Source organism: Pseudonaja textilis, chromosome 2 (assembly GCF_049901715.1).
Source record: "Pseudonaja textilis isolate UNSWEBS1 chromosome 2, rPseTex1.2, whole genome shotgun sequence".
Lineage (NCBI taxonomy): Eukaryota > Metazoa > Chordata > Lepidosauria > Squamata > Elapidae > Pseudonaja > Pseudonaja textilis.
In genome coordinates, this window is record NC_141991.1 from 132,128,486 (window position 1) to 132,149,351 (window position 20,866).

Consider the following 20,866-nt stretch of genomic DNA (forward strand, 5'->3'; position numbering starts at 1 on the left):
ATGGATTGGTTAATAATTGATTCCATATTTTACAGGTGACACAGCATAAAGAAATTGGTTTGTAATTTTCAACTAGGCTGGGGTCTCCCTTTTTGAAGATGGGGATGACCGTGGCTTGTGACCATAGGTATGGCAAGGAGCTGGTTTTGAAAGATTTTTCAAAGTTTATGCTTGGAGGTTTGGCTATGGCAGTGGGTAGCTTTTTTAATAAGTAGGCACATATTCCATCTGGTCCAATAGATAGAGATGGTTTTAGATTGCATAGTGCTTTTTCAACATTGTCTTCTGTAAAATTGATATGTATTAGATCATTGTAGTTGTCTGTGATTTGACTAGGAAATACTGGGCATGATCCATTGCTGTTACAAATACTGAGCCAAAGAATGTGTTAAAGAGGTTGGCTTTAACGGTGTCGTCCTTGCAGTCTTTACCATTAGGTCCTTTCAGGGGTGGGATGGACCTTGAGTCTACATCATTCTACATCAGCTCACCTGTTGGCCTCTGAATGTGCTGGATCTCGGATCCCATTAATTTCAGCAGCCCTGACCGGGGTGGGGGTAGGGACGGGGGAGACAACAAAGGTGAAATCCAAAACTAAGCAAAAAAACTGGGGGGTACAGCAAAGCATTGGGGGTAAGGGTTAACAAACTGCCTTTGTCCTGACTCCCACTTAAAATAAATAAAAGGCGCTGGAGCCCTTTGAGGGTTAAAAGCTATCCAAGGCAAAACAAGCGCTCGCTCTCCCTCTCCATGCAATACGTGCGTGGCAACCCCTTTTGTCCTTTAAAACAGAGCAGGAAGAGACACCTGGTCCCGGTACTCGCATCTTCCCAGCAAAGAGGAAGTAAAGCACCTTCCCGCCTCTTTGAAGGGAAGGGCGGGGGGGGGGAGAGAAAGGGGACTGTTCGGCTTAGAATGGTAACTATGGAGACCCACTTCCTTCTCTGGGAGCCACTCTGGCTGTAACGCCTCTCTGGTTTCGCCGGGTCTTCCAGCCCCGCCCCCCCCCCCTCCCCAGCCCGCTACCCAGAACGCTGCTGAGCTGTAGAGCTGCAAGCCCCTTTGGCGGCTCCTCGCCCGGGGTGAGTTCGGGCCCTGCTTCTTTGGAACGTGGTGGAGGGGGTGGGGCGGGGGAGGCAGGGAGGGTGGGGGGAAGTTCCCTGCTGCGGAGCACGCGCTCCTGCGCTTCTTCCGCGTGGCTCTCTGAAGAGCGGGGAATGCTTATCCCGGTAAGGAAAGCCTGGCACCGGCGGTGAGTCAGTCGTTGGGGGAAGGGGCGAGCGGAGAGGTCTTTGGATCGCCGCCGCGGGCGGCTTCGGCCTGGGGTGGCTTTTTTTTTTTGGTTTTTTTAAAGAGGCTTTTTAAAATATATATATATATTTGCAATAGATATATAATTTGCAAACGTGTTTATTTTTTTTAATCGGTCCTTGCAGTTTGGTGAATGAAGCTACGAAGGGGGAAGAGGACGCTTCCCTCCTTTTCCGATTCTGCCTCGGTGTGCCTGTGCGTTTTAGGGAGGCTGCGAAAGGAGGAGGGCGAGAAAACGGCGGCGATGTCGGAAGCGTAGCCCTCGCCTCGGCTTTTGTTCGGGTAAGAGTTTGGGATCCCCCGGGATGGCACCCGGGGAATGGGGAGGCTTAGGGCGTTGTTTGAAATGTAACTGTTTCTTGCTTGTGGAGTCCGGGTGCTCGGAGCGCTAGGGGGGGAGTTTAGTGTAGCTTAGTTTCGTTTATTCCACTCTCGTAAAAGTTTTGCATTCCGACGACTTGAGGTTCATGATTCCTGCGGGCTCTGAACCCACCGTCCCGCAACCGGACGGGCGTCTTTTATTGTTTGAAAACGCCGATAAGCCAACCCTCCCCCCACTTTTTTTCTTCTTTTCCTTTAAGGAAGCCGAACTATGTTGGGCCTGGGCGCCTCGTTTGCTGCAGGAGCAGCAACTTTGCTGTGGGAAAAGGTTTTTTTCTTTTTTTAAACGCTGTTTGGGGACGGGCACGTGGAGATGGTTTGCGATTGATAGGAGTATTAAAAAACGCCATCCGTGGCCCAGAGAGAAATGGCCGGTTTGGAGAATTTGTGGGCAAAAATGATGATAGCTAGCAAAAAAAAAATTGGCAGCTTGAAAAGACAAGGTAAACGTGATTTTATTACCTTACTTTATACCTCCGTGGGACAAAGGAGGACTTGATTTGGGTAGAATTGAACAAGTTACATATAATTTCAGAGCCTAAAATTATGCCCGTGTAATATTATCTCTTTTTACCCCTTTATTAGAATGTGAGGAAAGGCCAGCTTCCTCCTCCTCCTCCAGTTATAATTATGATACAGCTGCTCTTTTCAGACAACATGAATGTACCTGCTCAGGACCTGGTGAGGAGGAGGAGGACAAGGGGGAATTGGAGAAACGTAGCTAAGCTTAACATGCCTTCAATAACCTTTCAGAATAAGTGCTGAGTATGATCTATACATATATAGTTTTATGTATATACAGAAAGCGTTACTGCCCTCTTTATGCTCACTTAGTATCTGTGTAGCCCACTTTACTGAAGGTGTATAAAGTTTAGGGTTTTTCCTTTCTCCCCTGTTGCCAAGTGAACATGTTGAAAGCACACACTTATGACAACTTGGTTCGCTCAAAATAGTAATATTTGGTGGAATGCACCCCAGTTGTGTCATTGCAAATAAAAGGACTGGAAAGTTTCTATATCCATGTATCATCTGGGCCTATGTGGGAAGCCAAGTGAATGCTCTCAGGTTCCCGATTTATGTCTTCCTCCTTCCATTGATTATATCCCTAGAAGTGCTGTTAGAAGGTGGAGTTCCCCAAAGTGCCAGTTTTCATTCAAGATTGAGAAAAGCAGCACCTGCTAAAATTCCCTCTTCTGTTTCAATATTAAAAGCACCAACAATTATTTACATCTTATTATATCTCAATCTGCTAGCACTGTCTGCTGAAACAGATCCACTACCGGCTTGAATGCAGATGGAAAGAGTTCCGAATCCATTTCATTATCAAAATAATCAGGATCCTCCCTTGGAGGCGTACAGTCAGGTGAGGTGCAGAAAGAAACTGTCAGGCAGATAGGAATGGAGGTGCTGTGTGGATGGAACCTTGGGAAATGTTTGCTGACCTCGGCAACTTTAAAATGTGTCTACATTAGCTCCCAGAATTCCCCAGCCAGCTCAGGATTCTGGGAGTTGAAGGCCATACATCTTAAAATTGCTGAGGTTGAAAAACACTGACATAGGAGGAATAAATTGCTTCGTTTAAAACCAAAAGGATTGTCCACGGGATACTCGAGCTTGCTATGAGAAGAGATAGACTAGATGTAGCCTTACTCCTCTTCCTCACTCTTTTAGAACTTCAGCGATTCCAGCAAGGGATTGCCAGGATGGCCATGGGCGTGCAGGAACAATATGAACCTGTGGCTGAAATTGGTATTGGAGCTTATGGCACTGTCTTCAAGGCCCGGGACTTGCAGAGTGGCAAATTTGTGGCTCTCAAGAATGTACGAGTACAGAACAGTGAGAATGGACTCCCTCTGTCAACAGTCCGAGAGGTGGCCCTGCTGAAACGTTTGGAGCACCTTGACCACCCCAACATCGTGCGGTGAGAGCCTCATCTGTAACTACAAGCCTTCCAGGGATGGGGTTTAGGTAGAGGTGGGCTGCACCTTATGATAACTGGTTCGCTGTTTGTGAGCAGGTACAGTAGGCGCCGCGTAGAACATAGCTGGGCAGCATGGATGGGGGAAACAAGCTAGAAAGTTAGTTATATAGGGGGAGCATAGCACAGGGGCTGGTGGACAGGCCCAGCCAGTGATCATAGCTACGGGTTTGCCCAAACTGGTCTGACCAGGCAGCAGCCCACCACTGGGTTTTGGGGTTGGTAGATTTGCAGCTGGTGCAGGACTGGAGACCTGGAACTGCAGCCTTTGAGAGTTAATTGTAGTAAAGATTTGGCCTGAATTGCACATTTTGTATCTTTGCAGAGATAATAGTAATTATTTTGCAAATACAAATAGTACAAATGTATTACTGTGGCATATGCTTTTGTAAAGTTCATCTGATGATGAATAATTCTCAACCCATATGTGCCATCAAGTCAACATGAGCCGTGGTGGCGCAGTTGTTAGAATGCATTATTTCAGGCTAACTCTGCCCACTGCCAAGAGTTCGATCCTGACCAGCTCAAGGTTGACTCATCCTTCCAAGGTTGGTAAAATGAGGACCCAGAATGTTGGGGGCAATATGATGACTCTGTAAACGACTTAGAAAGGGCTGTAAAGCACTATGAAGTGGTATATAAATCTAAGCGCTATTGCTATACATATACACATATAAACACACATATATAGAATATGTGCATGTGTGTGTAGTAGGCTTTAAATGGTATAATACAGCCATAAACCCCATTCTTTGGACAGTTCAGTTAATGTTTCCATGTACACAAAAGAACAGAAGTTGATGTTAACCATTTAAGTAAATTAATACTAACAGGGGGACCAGAAACCATTTATTTTTCTAGATAAAGTGTAATTCACTGGAAAGCTTTTCTTCAATGGCCTTTTGTTCTCTGTGTGTGAGATTATAGACTTGAGTCTTGGGGGTGAAGACAGGATCAGACTTGGTTCATATCAAGGGCTGAATAGAAGGAGTATGTGAGATTCAGTGCAAATTTATTCAGCGGTCTGCTTTATTGCTGCTTGGGTTTAGTTGGTAATGTTTGAGAATTAGGAAGTGGAGCTGTTCTTCAATTATAGCAAATTTCCAAATTCAGTGTGCCTCTTTTAAGTGAATTGGATTAGACCTGAACACTGGTAGTCTAAGTGGAATTGTAGTAGGTAGAACTACAACTTTAACAATCTTTGGTCAGCGTGGCCATTGTATACACAGAAGAAAATTGTTCCTGGAGAAAGATGATTTGAAGAATGGGATCGTACAGTCTTAAACAGGAAGGAAAATCTATGTGTGACTAAGCTGTAGTGTGATAAGTATGGGTTGGCCTTTTAGCCGTCTATCTAGAGCACAATGCTGTTGCACTTCCTAGCTCGGTTAGGATAATCACAATCTGAAAGAAGACTGAGCATATTGATAACTGCCGTAACTACTTGTGGAGAAGGTAGTAGCCCTCTTCAAGTATATGCTGTAATTAACACTACAAATATATATGGGAGTTTGGATGGTAGCCAACTAAGGCCTGGCTTGTTGAACTGATTTATCGAATAAACCACAATTTGTTTAGGTTTATAAATTATGCTAAACTTTAACTCGTGGTTTGCAAGCCATGTTAATTGGATTTCTGTCTCACACTGAGCCTAAACCGAAACAATCAGATTATGACTGTACAGCAGGTGATCTAAATTTGTGAGAACTATTTTAGAATAATTTGTCTCTGATTATATAGTTCTTGACTTATTTGGTCTTCTCAATTCTTTCTTCCATGCTCCAATAACAATGGGCACTTTCATCTGCCTTTGTTGTGTGGAGCAGGCCAATTAAGGGCATAGGCTATATTGGTTAGATCTTTCACTGAAAGTGCAGCCTAGTCTTTACAGTGCAGTATCTGGGCAACAGAAAGAGACCGGTTGAAGTTTCAGATCTAATGTATGTGGAGAGCCAGATTAGAGAAGACGGCTGATTATAAAGGATCACTCTTAGCAAATCAGATCACAAATTGGGTCTAGGAGAATCTGGTGGGCTCAGAGACTCCCCCCCTGCCCCCCCACCACACACACACACACTTGGCTCTCTGTTATTGTGTTGACAAAGGCAGAGCGGAGGCCCTGGCTCTATTGATAATTTACAACGTGGTCAGTATTTGTCTTAAGGATGACTCACAGCAGAAACTGGGTGAACTGAAAGAATTAGAACGGGAGATAAACATGGGATGGGAGTGAAGAGAGATTGGGGGAAGGGGTATATCAGTAGAATTTTTATAGGAGGATCTTGAGACTGGAATAGAAATATCTTGGTAGGCTTGCGAGACAAAGAAAAAAGCATATGGATGGGCCAGACGGTATGAACCCTTAAGAGCCTGATAAATTAAATCCATTATTTAAAGACCTATCTTACTTCTTGCAAGCTGTAAGTTTTCTGCGTGAGCAAGCAAAAGCCCATCTGCCCATTATTCGGGACATTCGATGGGCCTGGATGTGATTCAGGATCAGCTAAATTCTATTTAAGGATCCGTTTGATTTAAGACTTTCTCTTTCGTTTCACCAGTCTCCATCTTCCTCGGCCGTTGTGGAACATTTGCTGAGTGTCTCTTCTTTCATTCCTCTTTAGACTAATGGATGTGTGCACAACCACCCGGACTGAACGAGAAACCAAAGTGACTCTGGTTTTTGAGCATGTAGATCAGGACCTGAAAGCCTTTTTGGAAAAAACACCGCCTCCTGGCTTACCCGCAGAAGTAATAAAGGTAAACCAGCCTTAGATTGATATCCAGTACTCTGTTCTGGGCTGACCATCAGATTGGTAAGAAATACAAGGAAACCTAAGCAGAGATGTCGATGTCACATGTTCTTCCACCTCTCACCTCCAGGACATGATGCGTCAGTTTTTGAGTGGTTTGGATTTCTTACATTCGAATTGCATTGTTCACCGTGACCTTAAGCCAGAGAATATCCTGGTGACCAGCTCTGGGCAAGTCAAGTTGGCTGACTTTGGACTGGCCCGTATCTACAGCTGCCAGATGGCCCTGACACCATTGGTGAGTGCTGTCCAGATCTTATGGAAAAGAAAAAGGTCTGTTCCCGCTAAAGTACCATAGCTAAGTTGGGAGATCCACGACGACGGGAATAAATCAGCTAATTATATCCCAATATTGTAGGCTTCCAGCTACTAGAATTCCAAACTGTTACGTTATAATAGGGGTCCCTAACTCTCGGACTGTGGACTGCCACTGGTACGTGGACCACCAGGAATTGGGCTGCGTGAGCGAGCGAAAGCCCATCTGCACGTGTGTGGAATCCAGGTAGCGTGTGAAACCACGCCCCCGATCCCAGAAAAATGCCCTCCATAGAACCAATCCCCGGCGTCCAAAAGGTTGGGGGCTGCTAGGTTATAAGACCTGGTGACTGTTTCTACCTTTAGATATCTTTGCAGCTAATAGGAAGGGCCTGCTTTGTTGCTGTTTTTTTTTTTTTTTACTGTTGATAGTGGGAAAAGGAGTATTCCAGGGTTGACAACCTCAAGGCCTGCAGGCTGATTCCCCCGGCCCTTGGGGTGCTTCGATCTGGCCCCGTGGGGCTGCCCTGGAAACAGAAAAGGACCGGTTTGTGGGGCCTCTGCCAGCGAAAACAGAGCTCAGGAGGACCGTATGCCCCCCCCCCCCCCCGATCCGTTTTCGCTGGCAGAGGGCTAGCAAAGCAAACTCAAAACAAAACAAAAAAGGAGAAATGTTTCCCCTTTTGCATTTGAGTATTTGAGCAAGAAGGGACAGGAAAGGGGAAAGGGAAAGAGGAAAGAAAGGAAAAGATGGGAAGATGGGAAAAGAGCAAGGAAGCAAAAGTAAGGAAAGAAGAAAGGAGAAGGAAGAGAGGGAAGGAAAAAGAGGGAAGGAGGAAGATTTTTATGAGAGGAAAGTCCTGTCTTAGCACTTGGCCATGCCCACCCCAGCTACCCTCCCCCCCTGCTCCCCCAAGGTCAAACTCAACCTCGATGTGACCCTCAGTGAAATCGAGTTTGACATCCCTGGGGTATTCCTTAATCTCTGTGGTCTTGGTAGGTGTAGCGGAAAGTAGCCTGGTGCCTCTGCAGATCTACCTTCAATATTAACAATATCATTTCCAAACCAAAACAGATGCTTAGATGCCCTGGTAGGAATGGGGGAAGTGGGTAGTTTGGGCTGAGTAGGAACTGTGACGGATGGAAGCCCAGGAAATAGGCAGGATGTTTTCTTAGGGAACTTAGCCTCACCTCCAGCATGGAGCTTGAGTCTTCCTCTGTGGGCTTTTCTCCATCTTCATGCTTCTCGTGTTCTCCTCTCGTCCAGGTGGTCACCCTCTGGTATCGTGCTCCCGAAGTGCTGCTCCAGTCAACCTACGCTACTCCTGTGGACTTATGGAGTGTGGGGTGTATCTTTGCAGAGATGTTCCGAAGGAAGTAAGTGGTTGAGGGGAAGGAAGAGGAAGGAGGTATTGGGAAAACAAATCATGGAGGGTTGTAGCAGAGCTTCAGTTAGCTGGTTTCAGATGGTTCCAAATCAATTGCATAGGTCCTCATAATGCCCGCAATTTCAGTCATCTCCCTTCTCCCCAATTTTGAATCTTGCATTTTCTATTTATAAAAAAAAAAAAAAAACATTTCATGAGGTGGACTTTCCTCAGAATATCATTATAGGTGTTTATAGTATTGAGTCTGGGTGGGAATGATTTTTCAGGGTGTGCTTGGGTAAGCTGTCAACTTCGAAATGACCACAGCCGATGCTATATTTATTTTTGCTTCGTTTCTTAGTTGCCACTCTTTGGAGGGGGGGGGAGCTAGAAAGAACTAGAATGCAGTGCCTGATCCCACTAGACCAGTGGTCACCAACCAGTGGTCCAGGGACCACTGGTGGCCTGCAAGAAACCCCCCAAAGCAATTAATCCAGGCTGTGTGGGAACACAAGGCTTGCATCATTTACATTGCGAACAGCATGAGGTAGTGAGGGGAGGGGGGAAAGGGCGGAGGGGGGGAACTTGCCCCACTCGCCCGATGCGCCTGACCTGACCACCGAGCTGCCTCTTTCCACTTCTTTCTTCTTCTGCTTTTGGCTGCACACAAGGAAGGCAGCAAAAGTCTTTCTTTCTCTCCCCCAAACTCTGCAGAAATGAGTCTTTGGGACCCTGCAAGGCATCTTGCTCCAAGAGGCTGCGCTGGCGCGACAGGCCTCACAAAGACTCGCTTCTGGTGTAGTTTGGGGGAGAGAAAGAAAGACTTCTGCTTCTGTTGCTTTCCTTGCATGAAGCCAAAAGTCTCTCTCTGTCTCTGTCTCCCTCCCTCCCTCCCTGCAATCCCAAATAATGATCCATCGGTAGGAAAACAGGGTGGGGGGAGATTTTCCTGCAGACTTTTTTGGGGATTTTCCCAGGGTCTCTGGTCCCTGGGATTTAAAATTATGAGCTTGGTGGTCCCTGAGGTCCAAAAGGTTGGTGACCCCTGCACTAGACAAAATATCCATCAGGCGCAGCGCCACAACGAACATCTGAATAAGGGGAAGATCCTGCTGGACTTTTTGGTTAACGTGACCCATGATACCTGGGGGTTGTGGGGTGGGACGTTTCTCTTCTCTTTTTTACTCTGAAGCGTGGGAATTACCCAGAGCTAGCTTCAAGTAGGATATACTCAATAAAAAGGCCTTCCAAGCCTGAATGGAGCTTCCGAGCCCTGATTCAATTGGGCTCACTGCTCAGAACCATGACATAAGCCAGAGGTCCCCAAACTCGGCAACTTTAAGACTTGTGGACTTCAACTCCCAGAATTCTCTAGCCAGCGGAGCTGACTGGAGAATTCTGGGAATTGAAGTCTATAAATGTTGCCAAGTTTTGGGGACCCCTGAGAAGCCTTTGGTGAGGGTGTTGCATTTGCAGAGGTGAGGGTGTTGCATTTGCATATGCTGTGCCTCCTTTTTCCACAGCCTTAAGGACAGAATGAGACAATTTGAAACGAGGGAAAGATTGATAAAAGAAGGGATAATAAAAAGAATGGTTGGAAGAGAGGCCAGCAGCAAGGCAAGGCCTGACCCAGGGCATGTTCTGTCTTCCAAGTAGACTCACGGTCTGCCACCTTTGCTGTCCTTGTGTCAGAGCAGAGTTGGTGAATATACTTTTTTGCTAGCACATGATCCCAGTCAGCAGCTGGGAAACAATAGATTAAGGCTTGGCCTGCCAGAATTCTGTCTTGCTTATCTTTCAGGCGAAGGATTGATAGGGAGGAGCCAGTGACCTGCTCTTGTTCTCCTTAGGCTCCCCTTTCAAGAGAAGATAGGATTAGGGAGACTACAGAGCCTGAAATCATCTTGCACGCAACTTAAGTTAAACAGTTTAAGTTAACTTAAACATAGCTTTTACCCAAGTGCTGTGATCAGGTTAAATGCAGAGTTATGAATCTGGTGATCTTAACATACATATATCCTGGTTGTACAGTTTTTAACTGTTATTTGTTTTAATTTACATTGTTATTTGTATATGTCTTTTGGTGTTGTTCAGTTGTATGTTGTGGAAGAGTACCTTATTTCGTTGTTCTCAGGTTTCTGAGTACAATGACAATAAATTTATCTAAAGTTTGAGGGTAACTTAAGGGTAACTCCCCCCCCAATAAATAAATAAATAAATAATAATCACAAGTCACACAGATTCACGTGCTTAATCTCTTCACTGTGGAGTTTAAAAATGTTCCGGCTGCAGTGAGGAGGAAACAGACAAGTTTACAAAAATCCCCGTTTAATTAAACAGGGTTTTTTTTGCCAGTTTTTCTCTCCATTCTTAAGTGAGTTAAAGTACTGCTGCCTTCATTTGCATAAGGGGGGAAAATGCCCATCCGTTATTTCTATAGGTTGTGGTATTTGAAGTGTGCAGGTTTGCTCTGGAATCAAATCGGGTCTGATTATTTTGACCATGTTTCCGGACTAGAATTGTTCAAATCGGGGTATACATAACTTGGGAATGTATTTCTCACTACTTACATAATTTGCTCTCATAAATTTCTTCTGGCCAAATTCAAGAGTGAAGCCAACAGAAAGGCTTCCTTTGAAGCACGTACCACATGAATAGTTCATTACTGGATTTCATCCAACAATCTTCAGTTTACTGCCACTTAAAAGTAAAAAAAAGTTCTGAGCTGATTTTGCAACAGACGGTATTATTTACATCCTTGGATGCTAAGGGTTTTTATCTGGGAGGGGTGTATTTTGTGAAACACAGCAGATGTCCAAAATTCTACAGTTGGGATATTGTCCTTTACTTCCAAACAGCATCTCTGGACTATAAACAAGCATAAAATAATAGGCACTTATTCTCATAATAGAATAAGAAAAGAATTTAGAATAGAATAGAATAGAATAGAATAGAATAGAATAGAATAGAATAGAATAGACCTTGGAGGTCTTCTAGTCCAACCCCCTGCCTAGGCAGGAAACCCTACACCACTTCAGACAGAGGTTAAAAAACTTCTAGTGTTGGAGCATTCACAACTTCTAGAGGCAAGTTGTTCCTAATTATTTTTTTCCTGATAGTTAGAAATAATGTACCCCCAAATGTCAGATAGCCCAAATTTCATATTCTTAAAATTCAACAAATGTATCTGTTTTACCAGATGTGAGCCTTATTCTAAGGTATTTTGGAAACAGAAAGCAGAAAGTTACTAAAATAGCGGTCTTTGTGACAGTTTCCACATGTTAGCAAATAGATAATACAGTGTGGGTCTCTTCTGAAGAAATCGTACTTCTTCTTATGCTACTTAACATGCAAATGGTACAATGAAGTTATTCTACTTTTCGGTTTGTGGATTCACAAGATAGTCTTTATGTCATCCTATATCAGCTTTTTAAGGAAGCTGTTAGAATCTAACCTGACAACAGAGATACTAAATCAGGAAGTAAATGGTGCAGGTCTTTCTTCTTTCCTGACCTTCGGTTCAGTATGCATATTCTGTGTCAGTACATTACTTGGTCCTTTTCAAGAGCTAAACATCTGTGAACATTTGTCCTGTATGTTTTTGTTCCTTTTCAAGCTTTTTCTTCTTGTATAATATTGATCTTAATTTTTTAAAATTAACTATGTTTATGTTTTCTGCATGGCTGGCTTGGGAATTCTGGGAATTGAAGTTTACAGATCGTAGTTCCCCACCCCTGGTATATCTCGTACAAAACTTGAGGATAAATTGACTCTTCGAATTTCAGTTTAAAAAGTAAATGATTTATAGAATTGTGATCTCACCATAGAACACATATACAGTATTATTCTAGTATATCGAAGCAAAGTTTTGATGTGAAAGAGACAGATACATAATTTTATGTAAATGATAGTTAACTAAATCGTATGTTTACAGACGGATTTTGATGTTTCTGCCTGATTTAAGTCCATTCCAATATAAAGAAAATACATAATACAGATTTATTTTCTAGATGGATAATTAGTTTCTCATTGGTTATGATTTGTTTTTGATTGAAACTTCATTATAAAGAAAATGAAGAGCCACTCTTTTCTGGCAACCTAAAATTATAATAAATATAATTTTGCAAAGAATAATTAGATCAAGCAAATTCAAATCAAATTTCTCTTTTATAAGATTGCTTATTCAAGAGGGGAAGGCACTATCCTCACTCTTAGAAAAGCAGGAAATTTGTTTTCTTATATCCAGCTGAAAATGAAATCTATTCATATTTTGAATACTTTTCATTGTCAGAAAGTTTATAATCAGTAAGTGTATTCTTATAGGTAGTCCACAACGATGGTTATTGGGGCCTGAATTTTGGTTACTAAGCTTTATTGTGGTCATAAAGCATGACATTGTGACTGCATCTCTAAGTGATGTTAATCCTGGTTTACTGTTGTTAAATGAGGATTGTGTGATGTTGAGCGAGGACCTCATTGATCATGATATGTGACTGTCTTTTGACTTCCAACTAGCAAAATCAGTGGGAAAGCTGGCAGGAATTTTCAAGTCCCAGGCCCAATAAGTTTTGCCTTACAAGCAGGCCGGCAGGTGGATGAGACTATTGAGTGTGGCTGGACTGGTGGGTGCTGACATTGTAATTTTGAACAGTCAGTGAATGAGTTGCTTTAACCATGGATTACCTGTATAGCCCTTTATTGTTGATATGATAATCTGTCAAAGTCCATATAATTTCTGGCAGAACTACCATAGAAACATTACAATGTTTTCTCTGATTGGCTGAGTAGTATTGCTTGGCCTCATGTTATTTAGCAATTGTGCTTCTTTATAAGGCTGGGTTTAGTCAATTCTGTGCCCGCTTCCCATCAGTTCTTGTTTTACTAAATCAAGAAAGAGAATCGTACTTTGTATCTGCTCAGTTGGTAATTGGGTAATTTTATTATTATAGAATTCATATTTAAGGCATTTATTTTCTAATATATTATTTTCTGGATCATTAGCAGGGGTGTACCTGAATTTCAAATTTGAACTATTTGAAGATTGAGACACCCTTACCTGAATGTAAAAATAACCTGTTTTTGGTGTGAAATGGGCAGTCCTGGTCATTTTGGAAGTATCTTGAGCTTAGACCCTTCCAGAACGATCCAGGGAACCTTGTTGTGCACTTTAAATGTCCACTCAAGAGAGTGATATGGACACTCGTACTATCTACAGTTTGTCTTTCGGAATCCTGTAGGGCTTCATAAATATATGCTCAAATCGTGTTTGGAGAAGTGGCTTTTCCTCTTTATCACATCTGTATTTTCCACAATTAAAGCTTTAATATTGAATCATCTCTAACAGCACTTAGCAATAGCACTTAGACTTATATAACTTTACAGCACTCTCCGAGCAGTTTACAAGTGTCAGCATATTGGCCCACCACAATCTGGGTCCTCTTTTTACCAACTTTGGAAGGCTGAGTCAACCTTGAGCCATATCAGGATTGAACTCCAGGTTGTGGGCAGAGTTAGCCTGCAATATGCATTCTAACAACTTCGCCAACATGGCTATTCGTGAGTGTGTGTGTGTGTATCTATATAAACTCCAAGACCAATAAACACAGACCAAGACTCCCAACCAATCAGGGTGAAGAAAAAACCATTCTGGCACAGCAATAGGCTGCCCCAAATTTAAATCTGAAACCACTATAAAAGCCTGACTCACAGATGAACACTATACAGAAGCCTGATGATGGCAGATGAGATTCTGCTGAAACGTCGCTACAACTTTAAAAGCACAACTACAATGGCGTGGGAAAATACCCGAACAAAGCTGAATGCCATACATGTAAGTACCCGCGAAAACTTAAGAAAACATCTATATATCTATATACACTGCTCAAAAAAATAAAGGGAACACTTAAACAAAACAATGTAACTCTAAGTCAATCATACTTCTGTGAAAGCAAACTGTCCACTTAGGTAGCAACACTGATTGACAATCAATTTCACATGCTGTTGTGCAAATGGAATAGACAACAGGTGGAAAGCATAGGCAGTTAGGAAGACATCCCCAATAAGGGAGTGGTTCTGCAGGTGGTGACCACAGACCACTTCTCAGTTCCTATGCTTTCTGGCTGATGGTTTGGTCACATTTGAATGCTGGCGGTGCTTTCACTCTAGTGGTAGCATGAGACGGAGTCTACAACCCACACAAGTGGCTCAGGTAGTGCAGCTCATCCAGGATGGCACATCAGTGCGAGCTGTGGGTTTGCTGTGTCTGCCAGCGTAGTGTCCAGAGCATGGAGGCGCTACCAGGAGACAGGCCAGTACATCAGGAGACGAGGAGGCCGTAGGAGGGCAACAACCCAACATCAGGACCGCTGTCTCTGCCTTTGTGCAAGGAAGGACAGAAGGAGCACTGCCAGAGCACTGCAAAATGACCTCCAGCAGGCCACAAATGTGCATGTGGCTGCTCAAATGGTCAGAAACAGACTCCATGAGGGTGGTATGAGGGCCCGACATCCACAGGTGGGGGTTGTGCTTATAGCCCAACACTGTGCAGGACGTTTGGCATTTGCCAGAGAACACCAAGATTGGCAAATTCACCACTGGTGCCCTGTGCTCTTCACAGATGAAAGCAGGTTCACACTGAGCACATGTGACAGACGTGACAGGGTCTGGAGACGCCGTGGAGAATGTTCTGTTTCCTGCAACATCCTCCAGCATGACCAGTTTGGCAGTGGGTCAGTAATGGTGTGGGGTGGCATTTCTTTAGGGGGCCGCACAGCCCTCCATGTGCTCGCCAGAGGTAGCCTGACTGCCATTAGGTAGCGAGATGAGATCCTCAGACCCCTTGTAAGACCATATGCTGGTGCGGTTGGCCCTGGGTTCCTCCTAATGCAAGAAAATTCTAGACCTCATGTGGCTGGAGTGTGTCAGCAGTTCCTGCAAGACGAAGGCATTGATGCTACGGACTGGCCTGCCCGTTCCCCAGACCTGAATCCAATTGAGCACATCTGGGACATCATGTCTCGCTCCATCCACCAACGGCACGTTGCACCACAGACTGTACAGGAGTTGGGGGATGCTTTAGTCCAGGTGTCGGAGGAGATCCCTCAGGAGACCATTCGCCGCCTCATCAGGAGCATGCCCAGGCGTCGTAGGGAGGTCATACAGGCACGTGGAGGCCACACACACACTACTGAGTCTCATTTTGACTTGTTTTAAGGACATTACATCAAAGTTGGATCAGCCTGTAGCATTTTTTTCCACTTTAATTTTGAGTGTAACTCCAAATCCAGACGTCCATGGGTTGCTAAATTTGATTTCAATTGATAATTTTTGTGTGATTTTGTTGTCAGCACATTCAACTATGTAATGAATTTATGTAATGTATTTAATAAGAATATTTCATTCATTCAGATCTAGGATGTCTCATTTTTGTGTTCCCTTTATTTTTTTGAGCAGTATATGTCTAGATATAGATTTTTTTACCACGAGTTGAATAAATAAATTCATCCCCAAATAAATCTTTATCTTTACTAATTTCCCATCTTAGGTTTTTATCAGTGGATCTTCAGAAAGAGTGTTTTTCACCTATTAAAGCTACTTTTTCTTAGCTTCATTCAAGTTTGTTTTCTGTTTCCCCCTGTTTTACAATGATATTTCTGCCCCTTGTTCTGCCATTATTATCTTTGCACTGCTTCCACACACTCCTAATCACCAATCCATTACGTAATAATCTTCCAGTTGTATTTCAATCTTTCCAAGTATTACTAAGTAGTGGAACTTGCTTCTGCTAAGCAATCCTTATTCATTATATGTCCTTTATTTCTATGGTCTATTGTTAAAACATCTTGGATTACTGTTTCGATGCTTATTTTTTCCTCCTCATATCCTTTCTATTATCTGTTTTTAAGATTCCATCTGCAATTAGTTTTCCATCCTACTGAAGCTGTTTTCTTCCATTTCCTTTAATTAACAAATGCCATTTGTTTCGTTTCTTGTTAGTTCCCTTTTGAGATACCATGAGCCTAAATTAACCCATTTTTTCTTGCTATATCTTCTGACCAGTCCTCTTCATCACTTTACCTGTTCCTTTGTGATCTCTGCAAAATATTGGCTGTATTGATTATTCAAATTAGTTGGCAGGGAAATGACTGCAGTACATTTCTTCATCATTACTGGTAGAAGTTCGTGTTGAGAATTAATTTTACTTAATTTTCCTCATGCAGTGCAGTCCAGTCCAAGGGTCTGTTTAGTGATTATCTGCTTCTGTTTGTCTGTTTGTCTGTCTGTCTTCATCTCTATCTATCTATCTATCTATCTATCTATCTATCTATCTATCTATCTATCTATCTATCTATCTATCTATCGTAATCTATCTATCGTAATCTATTTTTCTATCTATACTCATCTACCTACCTATCTCTCACTATTATTTTTTATAAATCAGCCAGGGTGGCAACATATCTAATATTCTTTCTTCCTCCTATTTTCCCCACAACAACAATCCTGTCAGGTGGACTGGCCAGAGAGAATGACTGGCCCAAAGTCACCCAGTTGGCTTTCACGCCTGAAGTCAGACTCTTCTGGTTTTATACCCTGATGCCTTAACCACTACACCGAACTGGCTCATCCTTCCCTTAAAATATTTATAATGAACAATGGAGCAGCTATAATTCCGATATTGTCTTTCGAATGCGTTGCTTCAAGTAGCATTGTTATATCATAAATGCTATTGGGGTTCAGTATATAACAGGACCCATCAGGGACAACAGTTGGGAATCTCCTGTTCTCATACATGTAACATTCTTCTTTCATTACCTCTATGGTTGGAATATCTTTGTACCGAATAGCCGAAACATTTTTCATGTTTTAAATTTTGGATTGCCAGACTCAAATTAGCTCTATTATTGCTGACATTTGATTTTCCTGTTTTGCAACTCTGTAATTGTGTTTTGCATCTGCCTGATTTTCTCTTTCGATAACTTTTCATGGCTGCAGCAACATGGGATGATTACTTGCATTTCTCAACCTCCCTGTTATTTTCCTGTAACTTTTCCTTTAAGGCTTTCCCTTCTTTTGAATTCCTCCAAATTCCTCCTCCTGTAGATTTACTAAATGTGCAGTAAACCTGGTGTATGATACACAAGGCTAACCCTCATGTTGTCATAGCATAATACCGTAGTAGCCTATCCTTTGGAGTCTTAATTGCTTTTGGAAGCATCTCAACAACGTTCTGTTCAGCTGTTCTATCGGCTCAAAGCCAGCAGAGGGAGTAGCATAATAGAAGGTGACAGCCCAAAAGAAGCCATCACCGGCTTTCAGAGATTTTGTGCAAGAGCTGGTCCCTTGAGCATACAATTGTAGGAAAGGAAGGGAACGTGGTGGCATGGGGCTTATCAATGAAAGCCAGTTGTGCTTTGTAACTTTGGCCAGCCACACTTGAAATGTCCAAGCTTCCCTTTTCTACATAGAATGTCAGATACTTAGAATAAATTCTGGCTATCAGATGGTCTAGAACGGGGGTCGCCAACCTTTTGGACCTCAGGGACCACCAAACTCATAATTTTAAATCCCAAGGACCCACTAACGGGTTCTGTGGGCGTGGCCTAATTTGTGGATGTGGCTTGGTGGTCATATGACTGGCTGGGCATGGCTTGTATGTAAATATTATAAATATTTATATAAATATTGAATTTTTTATTACAAAAAGCAACTTTTATCCCAAATCAGGCAAAGCGGGCAGGCAGATTGAGTTGCTCAGAGAATCACAGATTTATTCAGAAATCTATCTATCTGCCATTGGCTAGCTCAGTCTGTCACATGAAATTTGCTTGCAAGCAAACTCATAAAAATTGCTGGCAAGCAAACTCACAAAATTAACTCACAACGTACCATGTATGTAAATGTGGAATTTTTTATTTAAAAAAAAGAGCAACTTTTACCCAAAAGCAGGCAAAGCAGGCAGGCAGATTGAATTGCTCACAGAATCATTCAGTGATCTATCTATCTGCCATCGGCTAGCTCAGTCTCTCAAAATTTGCTTGCCGTGAGTCTGCACTGAATAATAGAACCTTCAGTCCTAAGGGAGGTTCAGTCTGCTTAAAAGCAGAGCAAAAGATCTAAAGACTAGCTAGAAAGCAAGGTTTTTAAGAGAGTCAGAACTTGTGAGCGTCATAAACTGCCATGACCACAATTTCCCTTTTGTCTTCTTTCTAGACCTCTCTTCTGTGGCAAATCAGAAGCTGACCAACTGGGCAAGATCTTTGAGTGAGTCTCAACTTCTTATTATGTACCAAAGGTTGTGGGTCAGTAAATCATCACAAAGAGAACGTTGTTATCATTATCTAGAGCATTGGTTTTGCTCAGTGTGACTTGAGGTAGCTTGACTGATCCTGCGCTACAGAAAGATGCAGAGCAAAGGCTTGTGAGTTGGGTTTAGTGAGCCAGAGAAAGCAGAAGTGACTCATTATAGCTGCGGGATCCTATTCTGTTGATCTTTCTAATTGAGCAAATGGCCAGAAGTAATAGGGGTTTGGCCACTGGCTTTTGTTGCGGGTTAAAGCGAGGACATTGTAACATTCAAGGGGCAGGGCCTCTTATGGAGGATGCTGGGAACTGTAGTTGAACAATATCTGGAGAACACAGATTTCCAGTTAATGTACTAAAAAAAGATAGTAAGAAACTATATGAATAGAATTCGATCTGTTTTATTGTTGAAGTTTAATGGTTAGTTGTGCTTGATTCCAGTTAAATTGCATGATCTTCATACTAGGCAGGGCCACAGGGGAAGTATTATTTAGGGGAGTTAATCTTGTTCTGCGCTTACAAGCTCTGGAAATCCTGATTTAGAACAATGATTACAAGATGAAAAACCATTCATTCGTGTAATTTGAAGATGGGGGCTATGGCTGGGAAGCCTTCGGAGTTGCAGCCTTGAAACCAGTCTTGAGTTGGATCTAGCTCATGTTCTTCCCCCTTCTTTCCTTCAGCCTGATTGGTCTCCCTTCCGAGGAAGATTGGCCATTGGACGTGTCTCTACCACGCTGTGCCTTTGCTGCTCGCTCGCCACAGCCTGTGGAGAACTTTGTCCCAGAAATCGAGGTCCTGGGAGCTCAGCTGCTTTTGGTAAGTTCCGAGATACCAGAGTAATTTCAGCACAAACCAGAGCAAAATGGGAGTTGAGCATTGGGGATAGAATGATCCTTGAGAGCCTGAGCTTGCTATTATTCTGAGACTGGAAATGTGCAACAAAGGAGAGATTTCCGATCTAGGTAGCTTACACGAGTCACTAAGTCATTGGTTCTTTGCACCCCACCGAGTTTTGGTGACTCGGTATTTGATAACCAGGAGCGACTTAATTTTCCTCCAGTCGTGCTGCTGGTGGCAACTACAGCTAGCATCTGAATAATATGTACTGTGTGAAATTCAACATTAATCAGAGAATAGCGTGAGCAGTACTTTCAGAGTGAAAGTTCAAGTTTTAGAGGCACGCCAGGGATCTGTCTCTAGGATCTGAGGACTGCGGAAGTTGGAGCCATCTCCATGGCTCCAGTTCTTGGTTTGCTTGCCTTCAGGCCCTCTCTTGTGGCTCTTGCTCAGGAGGGATTTGGAACACAGCTGCAGGGTGGTGGGTGAACGTGTGTGCATGTATGTTTTCGTGAGATTGTATGTAATGGATTTCCTTTTTCGTGTCTGCACCTCTCTAGGAAATGCTGACGTTCAACCCACTGAAGCGTATATCTGCCTTCCAAGCCTTGCACCATCAGTACTTTCAGGACAAGAACGCAGGTGAAGGGTAGCACCCCAGCGAATCCCTAAGCATGGGGGAAGAGAGACTGTACAAAAGACTTTGTGAATATGCGTTTAACGTGAACCCTCCTCACCAAGTGGATACACTCAGACTAGTCCCCAAACTGTCCTGGCTGTGCTGGGATTGAAAGGGTGGGAAGGACAAAGCTTTTGACAACATGCATGAAAACAAGAGAGGATCGCCTTGCAGGAAACGCGCCATTGAAATCCTTTCCCGCCCTGAAAACGTTAGGACATTATATAGTGGCATCTCTCTTGTCACCATGCACGCGCATTCCGTATTCCTGGGTTGATCTCCAGTGGTGTTCTTGGAGGTCTGTTTGTATTTGGGACAGCCTGGTTTGAGGCATCTCGGTCATCTATGGGTTCTTTGCCAAAGGTCTCTTTTGGATAGCCCCCTTTTCCCCCCCTCTCTAATAAATTTTTTTTATAACAGTTTACACATAATAATACTGCTGCCTTATCACATTCCTGTGGCTAACAGTTTGACACTAAAGCCTTGCCTTAGCACGTTGCAGAGCTCCACAAAAAATGGGAGCAGAAGATTATTTTTGTATAAGCCTTCACTATTCTTTTTTAAATTGCCAAGACACCGGTCAGGACAGACCTACGCTGTTGGCTATCTCGGCATGGGGAACATGTTCAGATGAGAGGCACTCTCCATCTGTTTGATTCCAAATATTAATGTGAAACATTTTTAAAAGGCTTTTAAAAATGATAGCATTTCAATAAAGGATATATGGGTGAGGTCCAGGCAAGTATAGTTTGGCCTTTCCCTTTTCTTGTCACCTGACATCTCGCGTTGTGATTAGTTTGTTGAATTGTTATCTGGGTTGGATTACTCAAGTGTTGATTCATCCACACTTCAAAGGGCTTTCAGGAACAGAAATTCATACTGCTAAACCTTTTGCTTTTCAAATTGGAAATCTGATGCTTCACTTTGTGTGTTCTGTGACATGTAC

The 20,866-nt window shown here is 43.1% G+C and overlaps 1 protein-coding gene across 7 annotated transcripts; it reads left to right on the top strand.

Moving 5' to 3' along the window:
- Positions 1-1,024: 1,024 nt before the first annotated feature.
- On the top strand, positions 1,025-20,697 carry CDK4 (cyclin dependent kinase 4). Of its 7 annotated transcripts, none has more exons than XM_087925315.1 (10): positions 1,025-1,082; positions 1,437-1,593; positions 2,802-3,055; positions 3,364-3,613; positions 6,292-6,427; positions 6,551-6,718; positions 8,003-8,112; positions 18,312-18,362; positions 19,085-19,220; positions 19,802-20,697. In XM_087925315.1, exons 4-10 carry the CDS (start codon positions 3,396-3,398, stop codon positions 19,892-19,894), a joined length of 912 nt encoding a protein of 303 aa, XP_087781441.1. In that variant the 5' UTR covers positions 1,025-1,082; positions 1,437-1,593; positions 2,802-3,055; positions 3,364-3,395; the 3' UTR covers positions 19,895-20,697. The 7 variants fall into 7 exon arrangements, with proteins under 7 accessions (XP_087781441.1, XP_026570599.1, XP_026570597.1 ...); XM_026714814.2 differs by having other exon boundaries at positions 2,946-3,055; XM_087925316.1 differs by lacking the exon at positions 1,025-1,082 and adding an exon at positions 1,155-1,229 and having other exon boundaries at positions 2,946-3,055.
- The last annotated feature ends 169 nt before the right edge of the window (positions 20,698-20,866 follow it).